The 22,106-nt window shown below is 33.7% G+C and overlaps 1 protein-coding gene across 1 annotated transcript in view; it reads right to left on the bottom strand.

Moving 5' to 3' along the window:
- MAN2A1 (mannosidase alpha class 2A member 1) overlaps positions 1-22,106 on the bottom strand; it is a 161,179-nt gene that overhangs the window by 67,190 nt on the left and 71,883 nt on the right. The window contains exons 7-12 of the mRNA XM_007462587.1: positions 20,308-20,494; positions 16,011-16,188; positions 10,393-10,595; positions 7,244-7,426; positions 2,622-2,736; positions 1,806-1,873 (exon numbers count right to left, since the gene is read on the bottom strand). Of these exons, the coding sequence (XP_007462649.1) occupies positions 1,806-1,873; positions 2,622-2,736; positions 7,244-7,426; positions 10,393-10,595; positions 16,011-16,188; positions 20,308-20,494 (934 nt within the window). The remainder of the gene's footprint in view (positions 1-1,805; positions 1,874-2,621; positions 2,737-7,243; positions 7,427-10,392; positions 10,596-16,010; positions 16,189-20,307; positions 20,495-22,106) is intronic.

Below are 22,106 nucleotides of genomic sequence, written 5' to 3'. Positions count from 1 at the left end.
CCTCTATCTCCTAACTTTCTTCCTCTGGCATAAGTAAGGCTGAATTATCACTTACGTCGGGCTAAGGCAAGGACAGAGCACAAAGCATGAGTCCTCTGACTCATTATGGCCCCATCCCCACTGCATCCCACCCACCTTAACATGTACCCACAGGAAGACTAATGGGCTGGGGATGGAGCATGAATTACTTATAGCAAGCATAAGTTATTCTTAGAGTCAGCAAAAAAGAAGATCTTCCCCCACCAAAATAGAAAAAGATAAAAAAGGTAATAGATAAGAGGATTATGCCGAAAGCCAAACAGATTTACTGACACCACAGTTTATTAGGGACACAATATATAAAGAATGTCCATACAACCCAAAATTCATCAAAACATTACTTATTTTAAGACAAAGAAAATGTTTCGTAATTTTACAACTGATTTTTCTTTCAATATCATTATCCTTTCATCCTAACTATGGCCTGGCAATATGAAAGCTTTAAGACTTCAGCGAGACTAAACTTAAGACTTAAACTTTCTTTTCAAATTAATCCCTTCCTTTTTCCAGCCAAATGAGATGTAGGGTTTCTTTAGTATTACTTTAGTGATACTTTAGTATTACTAAAATATACTTACCTTCCTGTTCTAAGGTTGACCTATATATGCTTTAAGTTTCTATCTACTGAAGAAGTTTAGTCAGCTAAGGCTCTAGTCTATGTTTAACTGAAATCTCAACTTTATTAACAATTATAAAATTTCTGTAATAACTTTGATTCCATTTATTTTAAAATAATTTTAATCAAGTGTCAAATCATGAATTACACTTTACAATTACTCTTTTATTCTACAGTTTATAACAGGTGATACTCAATTTCTCAATTTAGGTAGTAAAAAGTTATATTACAAAACTACACTGTGGGACTTCCCTGGTGGCACAGTGGTTGAGACTCCGCCTGCCGATGCAGGGGACATGGGTTCGTGCCCCGGTCCGGGAAGATCCCACATGCCGCGGGGCGGCTGGGCCCGTGAGCCATGGCTGCTGAGCCTGTGCGTCCAGAGCCTGTGTTCCGCAACGGGAGAGGCCACAACAGTGAGAGGCCCGCATACCGCAAAAAAAAAAAAAAAAAAAAAAAACTACACTGTGTATCTGCATACACTGGGTACTGACTGATTGATATTTGCTCATTAAAAATGGATAACTTGGTTAAATAATTGTTAATAAAAACATAAAAGGTTTCTTTGTAAATCAGAGGCAGCCATCGATTAAATGCCCCATTTTTAGGTCGACTGAACACCTTTCCCATTTACTTAAACATAAATCAACAATGTGAAAATGAGGCAGTTTTACAAGCACAATGAGTTATCTAGTAAATAATTTACAGTAGGAGCCCTTATCTTCTAATAGTAATTACGTCTCTTCTTTCATTTAAAAATACAGGATCAGAGATTAATGAAAACAAGGTAAGTAAATAAAAAGGTAATCAAGAAAGAACATACTCTAAAAATAATCAATATTATAAATATAAGGTAATTTTTAGAACAAAGCTACATATTTACCATCCAACATCAAGTATTCTGTAAGAAATATTGTTATAATAGTTTATTCAGCTATCAAGGTACCAAACGCCGTGTTAGCTATTAGCATTGAATACAACACAATCATGGGAGAAAATCCATTTCTTCAAAACAATTGTTTTAAATTTGTAAGTTGATTAAATGAAATACTGCCTTACGATATATGCTGGGTCCAGAACAAAATCATGAAAACCCCAAAAAGTTAAGTCATATAAGTGGTCAAAGTTTATGAGAAATTATGCTATTTACCTTGGCTCCGCACTCAGACTTATTACATTTTTTTGTGGCAGAGAACTTTGTGTTCTTTGTTTCAAATCCTATAAAAATGAACAGAAACTTTTATTTTACTTTTAAAACTTGTTTCAAAGTTAGCTATGTAATAGTACCTTAAAAAAACATGAAAAGGGCACAGTAGGAAAAAAAAAACCTCTTTCCAGTTACATGAAGTCCATCATAGTTCAAAACAAATAAATCTTGTGTCTGTGCGCATGTATTGTGTATTTAGATTTCAAGTACAGCATATGTTATGGGGACTAGAGTCCATAATGAGCAGTTCTAACTAGGAATCAAATAAATCAGAATTCTAGAGACAATTCTGCAAAAAATTTTACTGTTACTTTTGTGTCATATGTTTCATATCTTTAAAAAATGTAAGTCTGTTTATTGCATTTTTACTTTAATATGAAAACATATGATCAAGAAGCTTCTAATTAAAGCTAAGGAAAATAACAATTATAATGTCCAGTTACCTTATGATATCACTTAAGTGTTCTAAAAGCCTGTATGCTTTACATACCTTGAAATAAGTTCATTATTTTATTTTTCATGCTTAGATTTAGTGAGAGTAAAATACACACCATAAATCAAATAGAGTCACACTTACGGGAAAGAACACACAGGTAATTTATATAAAGTGATACAAATTCTTACAAATTCTTTCAAATAATGTAAAAAGAAAAAATTATATTTCAATGTCTCTTTTTATTAAGCTTCTCACTCCCTTTTCCAACCCAAGAACAAAAGACTCACACATTTTTATTATGAAAATAGAGGATATCAACTAACCATTTCTAGGAAGGTATCAAAAGAGTAAGAGTCGTAGGAGCGTTTGTCCTTCAAAATAAGCAGCAGTGCAGAATGTCCAATTATCTTCTTTAAATTCATCAATGAATGAAAGAGTCTGTGAACCAAAAATTTTACTAGTCTGAGGAGTAATTCAAAAATCTCTATGCTGTATAAAAAATAAATAACATAAAATCCCCCCCAAAAAATCTCTATACAATATTTTCCTAGAGAACAGACTTGTGGTTGCCAAGGGGGAAGGGGGTGGGGGAGGGTTGGATTGGGAGTTTGGGATTAGTCAGATGCAAACTATTATACATAGAATGGGTAAACAACAAGGTCCTACTGTGTAGTGCATGGATCTATATACAATATCCTGTGATTAAACCATAATGGAAAAGAATATGAAAATATATATGTGTATAACTGAATCACTGCTACAGTAGAAATTAACACAACATTGGATGTCAACTATACTTTAATAAAAACATTTTTAAAAATCTGTATATAATATTTTCAGTTTCTTTAATTATGGCCAAACCACTATCACCTTCATCCTGTATACAAAGTGAAACCTATAATAAACCTATGATGAATTGGCTTTTTTTTTTTAACCCTGAATGAAGTACTTAGGGATAAAGAAAAGTTAATCAGAAGGAATCACTGATAAGGATTCATTTAAAATAAGAAAACTTTCTAGACACACCCGAAACACATAAACTTATTCAAACTACTTATATTCTACATGAATATCATACCAAATAATAACAATAGCCAGCATGATCACCCCAATAGCTCTAAGGCGTTCTACCAAAAAGCAATGATTTGATACTTTACTTTAGAAAAACCTTTAACAAGCATTGAAATAATGACAAAAGAAGACATGGGATTAACTCTCATTCACAAAAAAATTCAATCAGTATACACATTTCAAAGAATTTAAATTCCTGAAGAATTCAAATAGATATTTTGTGAATTTAGTTTCATGTTCTTGTTCAAAAGAACTAGAGAAAAAAAGTATTTCATAGATCCAGATAATGAAATTGTCTTTGTCCTTATTATATTTCTTGTCACTGATATTCTTAACTGTATTCAAATTGTATAATTATGTCTGAGGAGCCAAAGGCATGCTTATGAATCAACTGTTTCAAGATCAATTCTGGAATAAAATCTCAGTACATTAACAGCTATTGGTGAAGCACTACACATAGGGGAAAAAACTTGCCTTTTTTCCAAGTTTAATCTTACTTTTTTAAAGCTTTAGAGAGTAGGCACCTCTAAGTAAACTCATATTGGAGAAATCTGTAGAGAAACTTTGCTAAGCATGTTTTCAATCAACCATTAGAATGAATCTATTATGTTTATAGAGTGATTATATTATTTTCCCCAACACAGGAAGCAATTTTGGATCTATGTGTTAAAAACATTTTTGTTGGCATGCAACAACAAAAAAATTGTAAAAGAATTAGATAGAAATAACTTCTTTTTTCCAGAGCATTAAGATTAACTTCAAAGATGTAAGCGATCATGATCAATAAGTTATGAATTAAATGCATTTACACAGTAAATCTGTAACCATAGTATTAAAATCTTATGGATTTAAGTTCAGACCATCATCCAGCTAAATTTCAGTCTATTCAAATGTTTTACTAAATAGTAGTAAGTGTTCTCACCAGACTAAAAGACCATATACATGAATGAATACAATTCAGTTAGAAAAACAACTCCTTCAATCTAAGTTTATTTTTATTATCTACATGGCTATCTTTATGAGGTCGCCTGAACATGAAGAATAAGTCATGTTCTCCATCAGCTAAAACTTTTTATGTGTTACAGTGTATTAAAGCAGTCCTAATTAAACTGAGTGAGTGTCACGAATCAATTTTCGTGTCCTAAAGGCACACACACAGTCTTCTTATGAGATGACCGCTAAGGACAGGCGCATTTCCCAAACACTTTCTCAGTATGTATAAAGCTATTTTATTGAAAACAAAACAAAGCTAAACACAGTAAATAAGTCTGGGGAAAACTGGGTAAAACAAAATTTTACATGTGTCAACATTTCATCAACGTGATATTTCTCAGATCCTCTAATTTCCTGACCCGCCTTTATCCTATTATGAAACAGTTCAGGAAACGTCACTTTGGAATCACAGTTTTCTAGTTTGCTACCATTCCTGCAGTCTAAAGGAGACGTTATCATGTCTGTTATTCAATAGTTTGATCTACATGTTAGGAGTCTCATTTGTTCTTATCCTCTGTTCATTTTCTTCTCCTACCTATCTTTATTACAACTTAGCAATTGACAGAATTCTTAATCTTTCTGTAACTGACCTCATTACCATTCCTTCTTCACACAGCCCCATTAACCACTTTTAAGCTGAACATCCACATAGACACTGCCCAGTCTAATTCATTTTTTATGCCATGATTAGAATTAACATCCAAATATGCCATGATGTATGCTTGCTCTCCAGTTTATAATTACATAAAGATTCAATCTACTGTTGACAGCATGACACTAAGAGTCACCCTTAAACGGCCGGAAGAGAGAGCTAAAAGGGCCTGGAGCCCTGATGGCATTGTGGAGCTGTCACACCTTTCACATGGCCTAAAAATAAGCAGGATAGGATTAATTCTGTTTCGAGTTGCTATTACTAGCAGCCAAAGGCAGCCCCTAACTCATACACTTGTTCACTGGGACATTTCTGCCAACATCTGAATAAAAAGTAGTCAACAATCCAAGGACAAGAGACCACCCAATACTAGCTGCCTCTTTATTTATAATTCTCTAACTTGTGTTTTGAAATTTCCTACTTAAAATGTCTGGGCTAATGACTTGATAATTGTTTATGACTTTTCAATGAAGTGTGAAGTACTCACAAAGCAAATTTACAAATGTCAAGTACAACTTGAGAATTATTGTGTCTTTTTTCTCTGAGATGCAATTTTGTATGGGGATGCTTTTATAAGCTAAAAGCAACACCAAACATATGGAGGAACTAATGACAGGCCTCTGGAGAGGTTATGAGACAGAAAATGTTCTGTAGCAAAAACCCAATGACCTGTACCCAAATCTCTTTCAATATCACAGCCAGAGAGATAGCAAGTAGGCAGTGGAGGAGGATGACTTCTCTATTTTCTCAGGAGCTCTGCTCTGGTCTGATTCCCAGCAGCCTCACTTTTAAACTCTCAATAAACCAAGAAGACAGGAACAGGTGAAAAAGAAAAATGGAGTATCTGACCTTACTTTCAAAACTGCTTTCTGTGGAAGAAATAACATCATTATCATACAATGAGTTTTTCCTACTTTAAGCCCAGCTCAATCTCAATAGACGGATGCCAAATACATTTGCCATAAGAAAACTGAGAAGATATTCAAGGTACTACCTTGAATATATTTTTTAAAGACTCAAATCCACTAATGAAACCTCAAGAATACTTTTCTTCCCAAGTTTAGTGAAAGGCAGTCGAAATACTGTAACTCAAAATTTAATTAACCCTCATTACAATTAGTAGTATCAGTAGTGGATCAATTTTTTAATAATGACTTTATGTGCTATGTACACTTTCCACATATGTGAATACCTACCAAAGAGATTCACTTTTTAAATCTATAATCAGAGCATAGTTTTAATGATTTAAAAATAATATCAAAGCATAATCTGGAAGAAATACTAACCTAAGCTACAGTGAAACAATAGGCAAAACTCCTCCCCCAGTGTGGGAATCTCCTCTGCACTGATCCTAACGAATGGCAGCCTCAACTCTGGTATGATGATGGAAATCTCACTAACACAAAAGGTAAGCTTATTGGGAAGCACTGTTTACAAAGCCCTCTGCTATTCTGAGCCAAAGGCTGTACTCATTGTTTCTGATCTGCAACATGAAAATAACTGAGTTCTACTCCGTCATTCATTTGACAGACCATCCAAGAGCTAAAGATGGCTTTGATATCAATACCCAGGCCATCGCTTTTCATCCCAATTCCTTATATCGGCCATATATGACAAGATTTCTAGGCTCTTCTACTTCCTGGCTATTCTTCTAGGCTTAAACTTTTTTGTCAATGCCCCTATCAAAAAATGAGGTATCCAAGAACAAATGGATATGAAATCGGATGAAATTAAATGGCTATATAATGAAGTGGAGCTCTTTATCTCCCTGGATTATAACTATGATTTACTTGATACCAAATCCTTGGTCAAGAAGTAACCTCAATTACCACACTGTACTTGGGGAAAAGTGGGATCGGTTTTATAATAATGTTCTACTACTCCATTTACAGAAATGCACTACAATAAAAAGTTGGGACAGCCAGTACTTTGTCAACAGATTTCTTGAAAAATTGGTGACTCTGAAAATTGGTGGGTTTTCTATAGCAAACCTTGTAAGTGACATAATTATTAAAAACTTCATCAAAACATAAGCATTTTGGGCTGTCAGCATAACTGAAAATGTTTTCTTGGTGTGACACATGTATCTTTGAAATTGGTTTGATTTAGTGTGCTTTACTTCAGTAAAAATTCAGTATTAAATTAAAAAAGATACTTCATCAAAAGATAAAAGCTTATGACCTGAAATTTTTAAAGATTTTGTTTTAAGTCCACTTTTCAATATATTACCTGGTACCATAATCCACAACCACCCAATCTTTTGCAGTTCCTGTGATAGCATCATGATGTTGAAATAGTCCCAAATTCCTTCTTGCTTCTGTCAGCATCATATAATGGGATGATGAAAGAAATTTACTTATCTTGTATTGCTGAGCTTGTTTCAGGGCGAAATAGTAAAGAATTTCAGCAGCCCTAATTGCATAAAACAGTCATTAATTTTTATTTCAAAACAAACATTTTAGTTTACTACCTAAAATAGGTGGCACTGATACATTTTCAAATGTGGTTTTTTTTTAAATCCATGATTTCAGTACAATCAGTTTATAAGACAGATATTGTAATAAACATTTCTATAAAACCACAAAGGTAAAAAAAAAACACACACAAAGGTATCCACCTAATACATCTAAATTCTCAATCATCAAAGAACACCATGTCTCAGTGATATAAGGAAGAGAAGCCAGTACCTGTTGGCAGAAAGATGTGCCCATTTACATATAACATAGGGAAAAAATATCTCAAAGCAGTTAAGAACTGGATAAGTGTTTCCATCCCTTCTTCTCAGCAGCTTAGACATATACCATGAACTTCATCACCAGAAAGCCATTTACTCTCACATAGGTACATTAAGAGGAGAGGTGGGAGGGAAATGCATGGCCACATGAGTGTGAGACTAACAGTAAAGGAGAAGAAGAAAATGATGGCCAGACAGCTCAGAGACAAGAGTTATTCTAAGTGCTGAATGATAACATACAACAACTATAGAGAATTTAACATTAGAAACTGAAAGATGATAAATCTTATGCCATTTTTCTTAGTATTTTAAAGTAAAGAATAAAAATACGTCAGCTTAAGGACAGTTTTGAGCAATAATATGGGGGTTTATAATTTTCATCTTTAATGTTTTTCACCTGAGGACATGGTTCAAGATAGGTTTCTTAAAAGTTCTTTAAAAAGAGACATGCCTTGATGGAGTGAAAAATATAAGATTCTTTACCACAAACATGTTAAGATGATGGAGAGAAAAATCAAGGAAGCATGAAAATGTATCAAGGTATCAAAAAACAAGGAGAGATTCAAACTGCTTAAAAAAAAAAGGGTTCATTTGAATTGTTGAAATAATTAAAAGAAACTAAATAATCTCCACTTTATAAAATTATAAGCCTTCTGAAATTCATGGCATGAAAATCACTATATAGGAATTAAGGAAATTGTATGTATATGTATGCATATATATCCAGAGCAAGTATTGATTATGGAAAGAATATATATGGAAAGAATATATATACATATAAATACTCCAAAATGTAAAAAAGTGGATTTCAAGAATATTTTATGGAAATAAAAGAATATTATGGTTATGGAAAGAATATATATATTCTTACGGTTATGGAAAGAATATATATACATATAAATAAATAAAGAATATATATACATATAAATACTCCAAAATGTAAAAAAGTGGATTTCAAGAATATTTTCTTCTTTGTACATTTCTATTTTATACATGTTTTACAAATGAGCTGAGGATGAAATATCATTATCACACTATTAACTTATTTTCAAATAAATTAATTACATTTTGAAATCAACTAACTTTAGGTTTATTGTTTTATTTTAAAGCAGCAGAATTATCAAAATATATTACCAGTAGTAATATATTTAAGTAACACCTTAAACAAGTTCAATAAATTAAGACTGAAGCAATATTCATAACTCTTTGCCACTAAAAAATACTTGACACAAAAATTATGAATAACAAAAAGATAACTAACTGTAAAGATAACTAACATAAAGATAACTAAGATTCTATTGGGTAAGAATGCAGAAATCTCTGTAATATATAAATCTATTTTGTTACAAATAATGTATATTCATCTGGCACGTTTGTGAATATCCCCCCAAATAGTCAAAGGTTAGGCTTTTTAAATAACAGTTACTGTTAGTTTGTGGGAACAGTAGCACAACAACAGTAAAAATAATAAAAACACACACTACTATAAAAAAGTACAATTCTTAAAGAAATTATTGATTTTTATAAAAAGTCTGTCCAAAATATATTCAATATCCATTAGTACATAGAAGAGGGTAGGTTTGATATAAATTTTTATTTTTAATGCTAAGATTCATCATGAAAATCAATCATCATGAATTCATATTTTGAACTTCATTGACAATGAATTTGTCATGAAAATAAATTACTCTCCTGAGCTACACACATAGAAAAAGCCTCAGGATTCCCTTGGGGTGGTTTCTCTTTATCAAAAAACAATGAGACTCAGTTACATAGAATTGTACTCTCCACTATGACAGCCACTAGCCACATGTGGCTATGTATATTAAAATTCATTAAAATTAAATAAAATTAAGAGTTCAGTTCCTCAGTCACACTGGTCAAATTTCCAGTGCTCTATAGTTACATGTGGCTAGTGGCTACCATACTACATAAACAGTGCAGAAATAGAGTATTTCTATCACTGCAGAAAGTTCTATTGGATAGTGATTGAAAAGAACTGGATAATGCAGGGTTAGAGTGTTTTTATGTTTTTCTAGTGACTTTCCTGTCGTCTCCATATCTGTTTACTTTTTCAACCAATCACTCTGCCTCTCATCTCTTTCAAATTTTCTTCTTCTAAGCAGAAAATCATACCTATAGAAATGTGTTTCAAATAAATAAATAAGAACTGAGATGGAGTCTCTAAAGTTCTCCCACATATAAAGTACATTGGTTTTAGAGTATGTACTTTGAGGCCTACATTTTGGCTACTGAGAGACCCTATTTGCTCCTTTTGACCCTTGCCCCTGTTTCCAACAATTCAGCTTGCCAGGTTACTGACCTGCAGACACATGATGATGTCACTGAATACTACCATGGTGTGCAAATAATATAAGTAGTTTAATTAGAAAAATATAAAACATTGAATACAACTCCCAGAAAATCTAATTACATAAACTGCTTTTCTTTCCAGAATAAAAGCCTCTGTAAATATCTGATTATGGTTTGGAGACACATCTCTGATTGCATTAAAATTTCACAATTACATTAAATGCATCCTAACACTGCATAAATGCTGTATATTATGCAAAACTCTACAGATAGGTTATGATAACATAAAAGAAGTGAAAAAATATATGTAGCTATCTAAAGGTAACTGTACCTTAAATGGGATTCCAATATCCTATCCATTCGTTTGTAAAAGGGTCTGGATGTAAAGTAGCCACTCCAGTAATGATCATCTCTATCAGCATAAGTGAAAAAATCTCCACTTAGAACCGGGAACATTGATTGGCTATTCTTTCTATTGGCTGCATCTTCTTTATCCAGTGCATCAAAATAATCTGATAAAGTCCCAAACTGTATCTAGAAAAAAAAAAAAAAAAAGGTACATTTCACTTATTCACACATTCATCTCTACCTTAAAATTGCTTCTAGCACCGAAAGGAAAAGTTACTAATAAATATTTAAGACATGCTTCCAAGTTAAGATAAATATATAGCTCAGATTTACTCAAATGCAGGGGGGAAAGCACTCAGTTACTTTCTTTTACTTGCATCAAGTCCCAAATTAAACTAAGAGAAAACTTGTACACCTATGCAGTAAGAAGAGTTATTTACAGCTACAAATTTGTGGATCTGAAAACTCCTTACATATCCCTAGAATCTCCAAGTGTGCAAGGATCAGGATATGGAATAATCCAGAGATGAATGGAAAGTGGGGGAAGCAGCAAAAATAAAAGACACATATTTTGAGTAAAATGTTCCAGAAGTGTGGAAAAACAGTTTTGTTACCTATTAAGCATTTTCATATATCATATGCACATACCCTCCCCTGGCCTCCCCTTCTCCCCAGTTTGTGTTCTTTATAATGGAGAGAAGAGAGACTTTTGAGAACAGCAGGTCATTAAAAAAGTGGACTTTCTCTACCAGCAGGTAACAATGAATATAGGTAAAACACAAAGAGGGAAAAGAAATGCAAGGCTGACTGCTCAAATGAAAAGGTTTTTCTGATTAGTGACTCAAATTACTAGTATATAAATCCATTTTTATGAGCCCAAACTATTCTATAAATCAAAGGAAGAAAGAAACATTATACCAGACCTCATAAACAGATATTAAAAGGCAGTGTTGCTAGAAGTAAACAATTAGACAATTAAGTAGGGAATGTGTTCTTTTTAATAAGATGCTAATTTTGCTGTTTCTGACCTTATGCATACATACATACATACACACACACAGATATTGAGAGCCATTTTGATTCAGTGTGGCAGAAAAATAATTAAAGTAGTCAAAAAGAGTTAGTGGCACTCCAACAGTTATTAAGAGCAGCACAGAAGCTGGATCCTGATGATGTGGGTTTGAATTCCATCTCTACCACTTATGAAACATGTGATTTTGAGCATAGTATATAATGTCTCTGGGTCTCTCTGTGTTACAGCTAATAGGGTTCTAAGTAAAATTCTTAGAAACATGTCTGGCAAATAACGGTATAAGTTTTAGCTATTATTCTTCCATTGCAAAGGCAAAATATTAACCAGAAACATAACAATGATATTAGTAAGATAAATATAAGTCATTATATATAAATATGTCATTATAATGACTTATAAGATAATATGTCATTATAATCTAATATAATTGTGATATAATAAATTTTGTAACAGCAAAGTAGATGTCTATTTCCAAATCCTTATGCTTACATTAAAGAAAATCAATTTTCAACTATATTATCTACTCTTATCTTGGCTTCACCAAATATAGTGTTTCTTGGGCAAGTTAATCTATTTGTGCCTCAGTTTCCTCATGAGTAATTATAGTACCTACCAGAAAATGTTCGGAGAATTCAATAATTGTTAAAGTAAAGCACTTTACTTGAGGGCATTATGCTAAGTAGATAAAGAGAAAGATAAATACTGTGGATCTCACTTACATGTAAAATGTAATAATAATAATAAACAACTGAGGAAAAGAGAGCAGATGTGTGGTTATCAGAGGTGGTGGGTAGGGAGGGGGAGTTGGAGAAAGGTAGTCCAAAGGTATAAACTTCCAGTTATAAGAGAAATAAGTACTAGGAATGTAATATACAATATGATGACTACAGTTAACACTGCTGTATACGTACGAAAATTGTGAAGAGAGTAAATCCTAAGAGTTCTCATCACAAGGAAAATATTTTTTCTTTTTCTTTTTTTTATTATACCTATATGAGATGATGGATGCTAATTAAACTTATTGAGGTAATCATTCCACAATATATGTAGGTCAAATCATTATGCTGTACACCTTAAACATAAACAGTGATATATGTCAAATTATATCTCAGTAAAACTAGAAAAAAAATTTTTAAATAAAGCACTTAAAAAACTTAATTACCAAATCATAATCTCTCAATACATTTTAGTTAATATTACGTATTACTCCCTAATCTCATTACCAGGAAGCAGAATATGTGTGTGTGAAGATGCAAGAAATGAGGGTCACAAATACAAGGAAATACAGCGTTAACTTCAGATCCAATAGGTACAGATGAGCTCAATAACCAATGCAATATTGAGGAGAACAAAACTAGAAGAATTATACTATCAGACAGTAAGACCTATTATAAAGCTGTAGTAATTAAGACAGTATGAGATCAGTCAGATAAACAAAAATGAATAGAAAGTCTAGGCACAGACCCACACATACATTCGTCTCACTCATGATTAATGATAAAGACGACACTGCAGTGCAGTGGGCAAACTGTGGTCTTCAATAAATGGTGCTGGATATTCACATGGGCAAAAAGTATCTCGATCCCTCCCTTTACACAATACACAACAATCTATTCCAAACATACTACAGACCTAAATGTTGAAGGTAAAACAATAAAACTTCTAGAGGATAGCTTCAGAAGAAATATATTTTCATGACTATAGGGGTAAACAAAATTTTCTTAAGCGAAACATAACATGCACTAACCATAAAGGAAAATACTGCTGTATTACATTCAATTAAAATTAAGAATTTCTGTTCGTCAAAAGACAGCATTAAGAGAGAGAAAACACAAGCTATACAGTGGGAGACAACATGTGTATAACTTTTATCTGAAAAAAAGACTCAATCCAAAATACATAAGAGAACTATAAATGGTTAGGAAAAAGACAGATGACCCAATTTAATAAAAAAAAATCATCAAAAGACTTAAATAGGCACTTCAAAAAAGAGGATATCCAAATGGCAATAAACTTATGAAAAGAGACTCAACCTCATTAACTACCAGAAACACAAAATAAAACCATCACATCTATCATAAAGGATTAAAAAAAAATCCTGACAATACAAAGTCTGAGTAAGGAAGTAGAGCAACTGAAACCGTCATACAATGCAATATCCAGTGCTTCTATTTTGGAATCTTGTTTGGCAATATCTAGTGATGTTGAACATGTAAATTCCCAATAACCCCAGAACCCCATCCCATTTTATACCCACATAACCTCATACACATGTATACCAAAACATGCCATACACATGTATACATACACATGTATACCAAAACATGCACAAAATGTTCAAAGCAGCATTATTTGTAATAGGCAAAAACCGGAAACAACCCAAATGCTCATCAACAATAGAATGGATAAATGGTGGTATATATACATCAAATGGATACTAGAAATACTATACAGCATTGGGACTTCCCTGGTGGTCCAGTGGCTAAGACTCCACACTCCCAATGCAGGGGGTCTGGGTTCGATCCCTGGTCAGGGAACTAGATCCCACATGCTGCAACCAAGAGTTCTCATGCTGCAACTAAAGATCCCGCATGCCACAACAAAGATCCTGCACTTGGCAAACGAAGATCCCGCATGCCGCAACTAAGGCCCGATGCAGCCAAATAAATATTTCTTAAAAAGGAAAAAAGAAATACTATACAGCATAAAAAGTTAATGAACTACTGTTACAGCAACATGTAACGGTGGATGGATGAATTTCAAAAACATAATGTGGAGCAAAAAAAGCTAGACACAAAATAACACACATTTAAGATTCCCTTCTCATAAAATTCAAAAACAGGCAACACTAATTGCAGTGATAGAAATGAAAATAGTGGTTACTTTTGAAGGAATTGGTAATGACTTAGAGGACATCTGTGGGACCCTTCCAGGGGCTATAAATGTTCTACATCTTGATCTGGATGGTGGTTACATGGGGGGGTTAATTATTTTTTTATTTTTTTTAATTGAAGTATAGTTGATTTACAATATGCTGTGCCAATCTCTGCCGTACAGCAAAGTGACCCAGTTATACACATATATTCTTTTTTTTTATATTACATGGGGGTTTTAAAACTTGAAAATATTCTTTGTATACTTAATGGTTTGCACACTTCTATGTATATGATACATCAACTTTTTAAATTACTTTAAAATTGTTCTAGTGGGCAAACAAAGGAGGAAATAGGTAAAATACTAAAAGCAGGATTAACTTCTTCAGAATCATGCAGTGGATCCTTTTGCAGACCTCAAAACCATTCCCCAAGAAGATAATGAGATAAGATCCCCACATACATACGGACTCTTCTAATCAAACGTCCATGTATGCACTTTACCTTTGAGATTACAGGGATGATTTAAATATAGGCCCGATGCTCAGAGTTTATAACATGGTAGAAATTCAGTTTTAAGTATCTTGAATAACCTCAATATTTTATTTAAGTAGATTTATTTATTTAATATTATTTAAGTTTACTTAATAAATTTGAATTCTCACTACATAAAAGGTGGTATATCATCACCTTTCTAATTTCCTACCAGGTATATCACTTCCTCTCTATGGTATTTACACATATATTTTACTGTCTTAAAGGTTCATATGTGAATATAATAAACTGTTGGATAATTCATTTCCTCATATAGAGTCCAACATATGACTCTTGTTTGAATCCTGACTTATACAACGCATCTGTTAAAAAGAAAAAAAAATGCTTTTGTGAGATCAGGAAAATTTGAATCTATCTGGATATATGATACTAAATTACTTTTAATTTTTTAGATGTGATAATGGTATTACGATCATATTTTTTACACCGAGTCCTTTTCATTTAGAGATACATACTGAAATCGTTATAGACAAAAATACATGACCACTGAGATTTGCTCCAAAATAATTCGAGAGAGAGGAGTGAGATGACAGTGGGGCACAGCTGAAACAAGAGTGACCTTGAGTTGATGAATGTTGTAGCTGAGTCATGGATATGGGAAGCGGGAGTGGGGTGGAGGAAGGAATTTACACTATTCTCACAACTTTAGGGTATATAATTGATTTTCCACAGGGGGAAAGAAAGAGCAAGAATGACAGACAAATGATTAATTTTAGAAGCCTTCTCATCTAAGAAAAACGCTACTGTAGTCTCTGGATACAAGACGTTTGCAAAATTCTTGACATGTGCACTACTAAATCACAGGATGCAACTGTAAGAAACAACACACTTTCAGTAGGAAAGGAAAACAGGGCATCACTGGAAAATGAACATCACAACTTAGTAGGTGCATGTTTTCAACTACATAAAGTAATGTTTCTTTAATCCTCAATGAGTGGTAAGAAAGGGACAACCTTAGAAATGGAACTGTAATATAAGATAATTTTCCTCTTCATGAATTATACTTTTATAGAAGAATTACATATTCTACGAAATACTGGGGTGTGGGACAAAGAAACTAAGGCTATTGTGTTTTAGCCTCTTTTAATAATGAAGGGTCAACTTCAAATACAGTCTCATAATAAAATATTTTCTCATTACCTTAACATTATATTGAGAACGAGAATTCATATAATCAAAAAGCAGTTGGTAATTCTTGAACTGATGATCCCATTCCGTGCGTTCACAGTAGCGGAAATCATCTCCTAGGGGGGCCAGGACAACTGTGGTACGGAAAAGCTTTGACTTCTTTCGGTACTGATCTAGAAGCATCTCAGCCCTACAAAAGAAAAAAGGAAAATACTACTAAGAAAAGAACAAGGAGGTAACTCATTAAAAAGTGTATTATATTAAAATATTGTGTATTTTACCCATATTCTATCTTAGCATAATTTATGAGGCAGACTTTTTAAACTACCATAGTGATTTTCTTTATCCATTTAAAATATTCATAAATTCTCATCAGAGGGAAAACCCCATAGTTTTCCAATGGAATATCCTTAGAGAAATAAAGTCACATACCAACTTTGGCATATAATTACTGGGGGCATCAATGCCCTCCTAAAGGTCAGCCACAGAGATTTGCTCCCAGATAGCCTGTCGTAAAACAATTTATTCCAAGAAGACAGGATTTCTCATCTATATAAACTTTGAAGTTTGCTTTGACTTAATTCCCTTTCTCTAATTTAATCTAAAATTGCCTAATTAAACATAAAAAGGTATTTAGAATGAAGCCAATTATAGAACCATACTTCCTTTTCTAAAGGAAGAAAATCAACTCACTTAACACCTTCCATCAATAATCTGAGTTTTCATCACGGTGTCCTTCTTAATACTGATCAACAGATAAAGCTTAGGAGTTGAATGAGCTATTTTGGTTTCTATCTCTCTGGGCACTAACCCATGACTCAAAAGGTCAGCTAAACACAATGTGCTGCTGTGCTTCATGTATTTCATATTCCCGTATTCTGTAAAAAACCCTTTGGGAGATGCTGAATTGGAGAACCATTTGAGGAAGTCTGTGAACACAAAATAAGAGGAAGCGCTTCTGAAAGTGAAATTAAACAAGCAGATGAACCCAGAGTAGTTCTCCATATTTCTAATGCCAAAGCTTAAAAAAAACAGTGATAAATGACAAATACACTTTTTTTACACACTATTCCAATGTTCATTTCAAGGATTATCCAGAATTAGATTCTAATTCACAATATTAAAATTTATGAAGAAATCTCAAAGAATATCAATGATGGAAAGAGGCATTTTGTAGAAATTATGAAAAAAAATTTCACTAAATTTAGAATCTCATATGATCTTTTTATATTGATAGTCTTTTTATATTGATAGTCTCTATTTATATTTATATTAAAAAATTTAATATTTTGCAAATATTAAATTAGCAAAAATTTAATAACTTGGTGGGTAAAATATAACCATAATATTCTTTTTTTAAATTTAATTTTATTTATTTTTTTATACAGCAGTTCTTATTAGTTACCTATTTTATACATATTAGTGTATATATGTCAATCCCAATCTCCCAATTCATCCCACCACCACCACCACCCCCCGCCGCTTTCCCCCCATGGTGTCCATACGTTTGTTCTCTACATCTGTGTCTCAATTTCTGCCCTGCAAACTGGTTCACCTGTACCATTTTTCTAGGTTCCACATATATGTGTTAATATACGATATTTGTTTTTCTCTTCCTGACTTACTTCACTCTGTATGACAGTCTCTAGATCCATCCACGTCTCTACAAATGACCCAATTATATAACATATAATACTTAGTTTTCTGAGATTAGCATTCAATATAGTACTTAATTTTTACTAGTAATTTACTAATATTCCACATTTTCCAAAAACAATTTTAGATTATTGCTTACAATTAAAAAACACACATACAATGAAATTAATCACATAGAAAGATATATAAGACCAAAGAAATACGAGGAAAAAATATACACATAAATCGCCGATACAAGATATAGTATGAGTAAGCATCCAACTAGATCCCCCAGGCAACCAGCATAAAAAACGGTATGCCATCATTTAAATGCATCCCAAGGTTTACTACTGTAAGATATACCATATTTTGCTTGTATATGTGTAAAACACATAAGAGGAAAGAAATCACAAACTCTAATGAAGTGCCTTGTCTATTGAGCATCTATCCTAACTAACTCCCAAGCTCCTGCTCACAAAGTGTCAATGCTGGGAAAGCCAAGGGACCAACCTAACCCACCTGGCAGGTAGTGGGTACTCACTAATGCACAGTAAACTTATGACAAATGCACTGACCAACATCACATTTAAAGATGCACAGCTGCAATTTGCTCTTCACTTATTCTACCACGTAAGAAAGAGCAACTTAACCAGAACAAAGAAAAAAAGAATTCCCTGAAACATCAAATCACCTGACATGTGAATCATCAATCATATGTAAAATATATGGTACTAGACCAAAAACTGAACTTGTTGAAGAATGGTATTTCTTTATCTGCAAAGTAGAGAAACCTGATAAACTGAACTTATTAAATATATCACCTGCACCTTATAAATTTCATTTTCTTTAGGGAATTAAAAAAATCAAATGCCATTAAGCTGGAATGCCCATGTTTGATCTTTGTTCATCACAACATCAAAAGGAAGGTGATATCTGCACGGGAATAACCAGCAGAGCTAAGACTTCAAGACTTGTACGAAGTTTAAAAAAAAAAAAACAAAAACTATGTAGGTATTATATAGATTCTTTCATCCGTATGCCCCAGGTGCCTGGAAACCGCTTTCAGAATCACTGGAACTGACTGACCACAAGGTGTGTTCTTGGGGGGATGGGGGGTAATCTTTGAAGGGTTCTATGATACAGCGACGGGATTACACAAAATGCTTCTCAGGTACTCTAAGGAGCACCCAAAAAAGAAAAAACGGGCCTCAAAATATCTATGAGTACACTGGGATTCCAGTTACCCTTCAAAAAGTCTCCTATCCCTGACCACTGGAGCTGAAAGGAGTGTAAGTACCATTCAGTTACAAACAGCTGTTTTCCCAAGTAGACAGGCAAGAATCGCCCCCCCGCCCCCACCCAAACACACACACACACACAATGCCCCAATCTACCACCACTTCCTTTCCACTACTCCTTCTGCTACATAATATACTGGATTACTCTCTTAGCCTAAGTAGCCTGACCCTAGAAAGCAGGCTGTTCAGGGTCTCCCATTGACCCTCACTTCTCTAGGAATCAAGAAAATGAAACCAGGTTGATCCCAAACCTTGGACAGTTTTTCAAAACAACTATGAAAGCCAGATTTTGATACAAAGGATCCATGGCTTCAAGAAGGCTGCCATGCTAAAATACTTTTGTGTCTGCCAGTGAGAGGCTCACACTGGAATGTTTTCTTTATGGCCACAAGGACACTCAATGCAAAGAGACCCAATCCCACCTTCATCCTCACACACACTTTTTTAAAAGCCTTTTTTTTTTTTTTTGTAGTTAATTCTTTTTTTTTTTTAAACATCTTTATTGAAGTATAATTGCTTTACAATGGTGTGTTAGTTTCTGCTTTATAACAAAGTGAATCAGTTACACATATACATATGCTCAAGAATAAAGAGATTTGAGCCCAGAGCAACGATCTTACAAGGCTATATTATTTTTCTAGCAGAGTTGAGTGGTTTATATTACAACACAATGTTTTATTTTAATGCATTACATGCCACTAATTTTAAAGTGAAGAAATTAAACTTTAAAAGCACCAGAATTAGAAGTATAGGTAGCTTAGTTTAATGAGATGCTTCCATCATTAGGACAGTTTTCTTCTAAGAAAAAAAAATAATTCATTCCTTTGATTTTTATTTAAAAATCGTTAAGTATAAATATTCCTAATTAAAGTTTTCTATAAGTCAAAAACATCAGAAAGATGATGTGTATTCATCAGAGCTGGGCAGCATTCACTATTACTGAAATTGTTGTTAAGGGAACAGATAATTACACTCTTTATGTGTTCCATTTCAATAAGTGTGTTTTTGCAGTTGGGCTGCTTTTCTTACCAATTTATACCATAGAGACCATAAGTTTTATTATTAACAAAAGTATATGAAATCAATCAAACACAGTAGAAGGCTTTTATAATGAGGGCAAAGGAGACAGTAATAACAGTGTATTATAGGTTATCCATTGTATATTGATCTACTATTGTTCACTTTCCATTAAGTTACAACATACAAGACAAACAGTCAAGGCTCTGGTATTTTTAAGTTGCTTTAGATCTAGTTTGAATGAATACCTTGAACAAGGATAAGCTGGCTACTAAAAACCATTTATTCAATCCTTCAGCAACAAGCCACTAATGCTTGCTTGTTCAAGATGTTGTCTTACACAATGCATATTTTCGTACCTGTTCTGGAGATTTCCAAGATATATTGTTTCTGGGGGGACTCCCCAGGGACAACCATATCTGCCTCCAGGAAGTCGTTTAAAATCAAACTGGCAGCATATTTTAGGATCAGGTCCGCAAGTGTGAGGGATGTCATAGCTGTAGAAGGGCATCATGTGGCAAAAAATATCTGTGACAGATCCCAGATCTAAAATAAAGAGCCAACAGACCTGCATTTATAAATTTTGTTTTCCCCAAACTGTTCAAATTTCCAGTACTTTATACATACATAATGCAAGCTCTACCCTAAATCAACAACCCCTTCAACTACTAGAACACACACCCTAGCAGCGTTTAATGACCACCAGCCAGAAGGAAGATACTCACATCTGTCTCTATCTACCTCTTCTATCTAAACTTAGCTGAGACAGAAAAGCCCTGCCATAAAGCAGCATCTGCTGACCTGGAAGGATATAAACTGAGCAGAAGCAAAAGTTATAACCAGCTCATCCAAAATTATGGCCGTGTCTATCCCTGGCTGCCAGCTCCGGCCACATCTGCTCCCACCTCAGGTAATAGGACACTCTGAGAGACACCATTAGCGGTAGAGACTGGGTGAGAAGAGAGGAAGGGAGCAAAAAGGGGACCTGGAAGAATAAGGGAAGAAGAAGGAGGGGGTTGTGAAGATACTGGGGAAATACTGGTTTTGTAGTGATGAGAAAGAAGTGTACTCAGGAGAGTTTTGTGGAGTCACCCTGATGTTCACCAATAAAGAGCCAATGATGCTTTTCTCCATGGAGGCAGAGGAAAAGTAAAAGTAACTTTCAAAAGCAAAAAGAAGAATCAAAACAAAGCAAACAAAAAAGATACAGAAAACGAGCACTGGTTCCTGACACAGAATTGTTTTTAATTGAAACCTCAATGCCAGTATGTGTTGATATCACTGCTTTCGAGAGGTCAAAAGCCTCCCACAAAGTAAGGCTGAAGGACTTCGATAAGAGTTAAAAGTGGTATCTTTTTATGATTCTGACCTGCAAATACCTCTTCCCCTTTATGTATGGATCTCCAATTCTCAGCAATGCATTGCTTTTATAATAAAGACAGACAACAAGAAAAAACAAACAAGCAACATGCACATTTAAAAAAACTGAAAACAACTGCTTCATTAAGAACCAGAACACACAAAGAAGCTCAACTTGATTCCAAAACATCATTTTAAAGCAACATGTCCAAATCTATCAGGTAAGTCTTAAAATATTCCAGATTTCTCTCACACTCCATTTAGTTAAAATAATTACCAGGTCTTTTCCAAACTTTAAAGCTATTATAATCTGTACATTTGTGTGCTGTAAGTTGTTTCACTGAATCACATTCATGATTGTCACATCATGGATGCTGGTCGCTAATGCTTGCTACCTGCACAGAGGCTGTCATAGTCCCAGGACTTATGGCAACTTCCTTTCCTTTCTGCTATGAATCAAGGACATACTCCACATCCTACTACCTCTCTTCATGCCATACTATTTAGCAGCTCATTTACACATCTCAGTTTATCTTCTGTATTTGGTGGTGTTTGTCTTTTATCAAATTAGACTATAATTTTCTTATAAGCAAGATTTCTTCTTAACATGGTATTAAGTACATAAAAGTACTCAGTAATTTCCTGGTGATAGATATTTATGGGCAATTTGAATGTAAGCAATAGTTTAAGTAGGGCTTCCTCAAATTAATAATCCTTTTTATTAAAAAATTAGTATGCTCCTTTGCATTTGATCAAAGTATACAGGATGCAATCCCCTACAAGCTCTTGTTTTCCCTAC

This window comes from Lipotes vexillifer, unplaced genomic scaffold (assembly GCF_000442215.2).
Source record: "Lipotes vexillifer unplaced genomic scaffold, Lipotes_vexillifer_v1.1 scaffold710, whole genome shotgun sequence".
Taxonomy (NCBI): Eukaryota; Metazoa; Chordata; class Mammalia; order Artiodactyla; family Lipotidae; genus Lipotes; species Lipotes vexillifer.
Note: the sequence above shows the minus strand (reverse complement) of the source record. Positions and strands in the feature narration are given on the sequence as shown.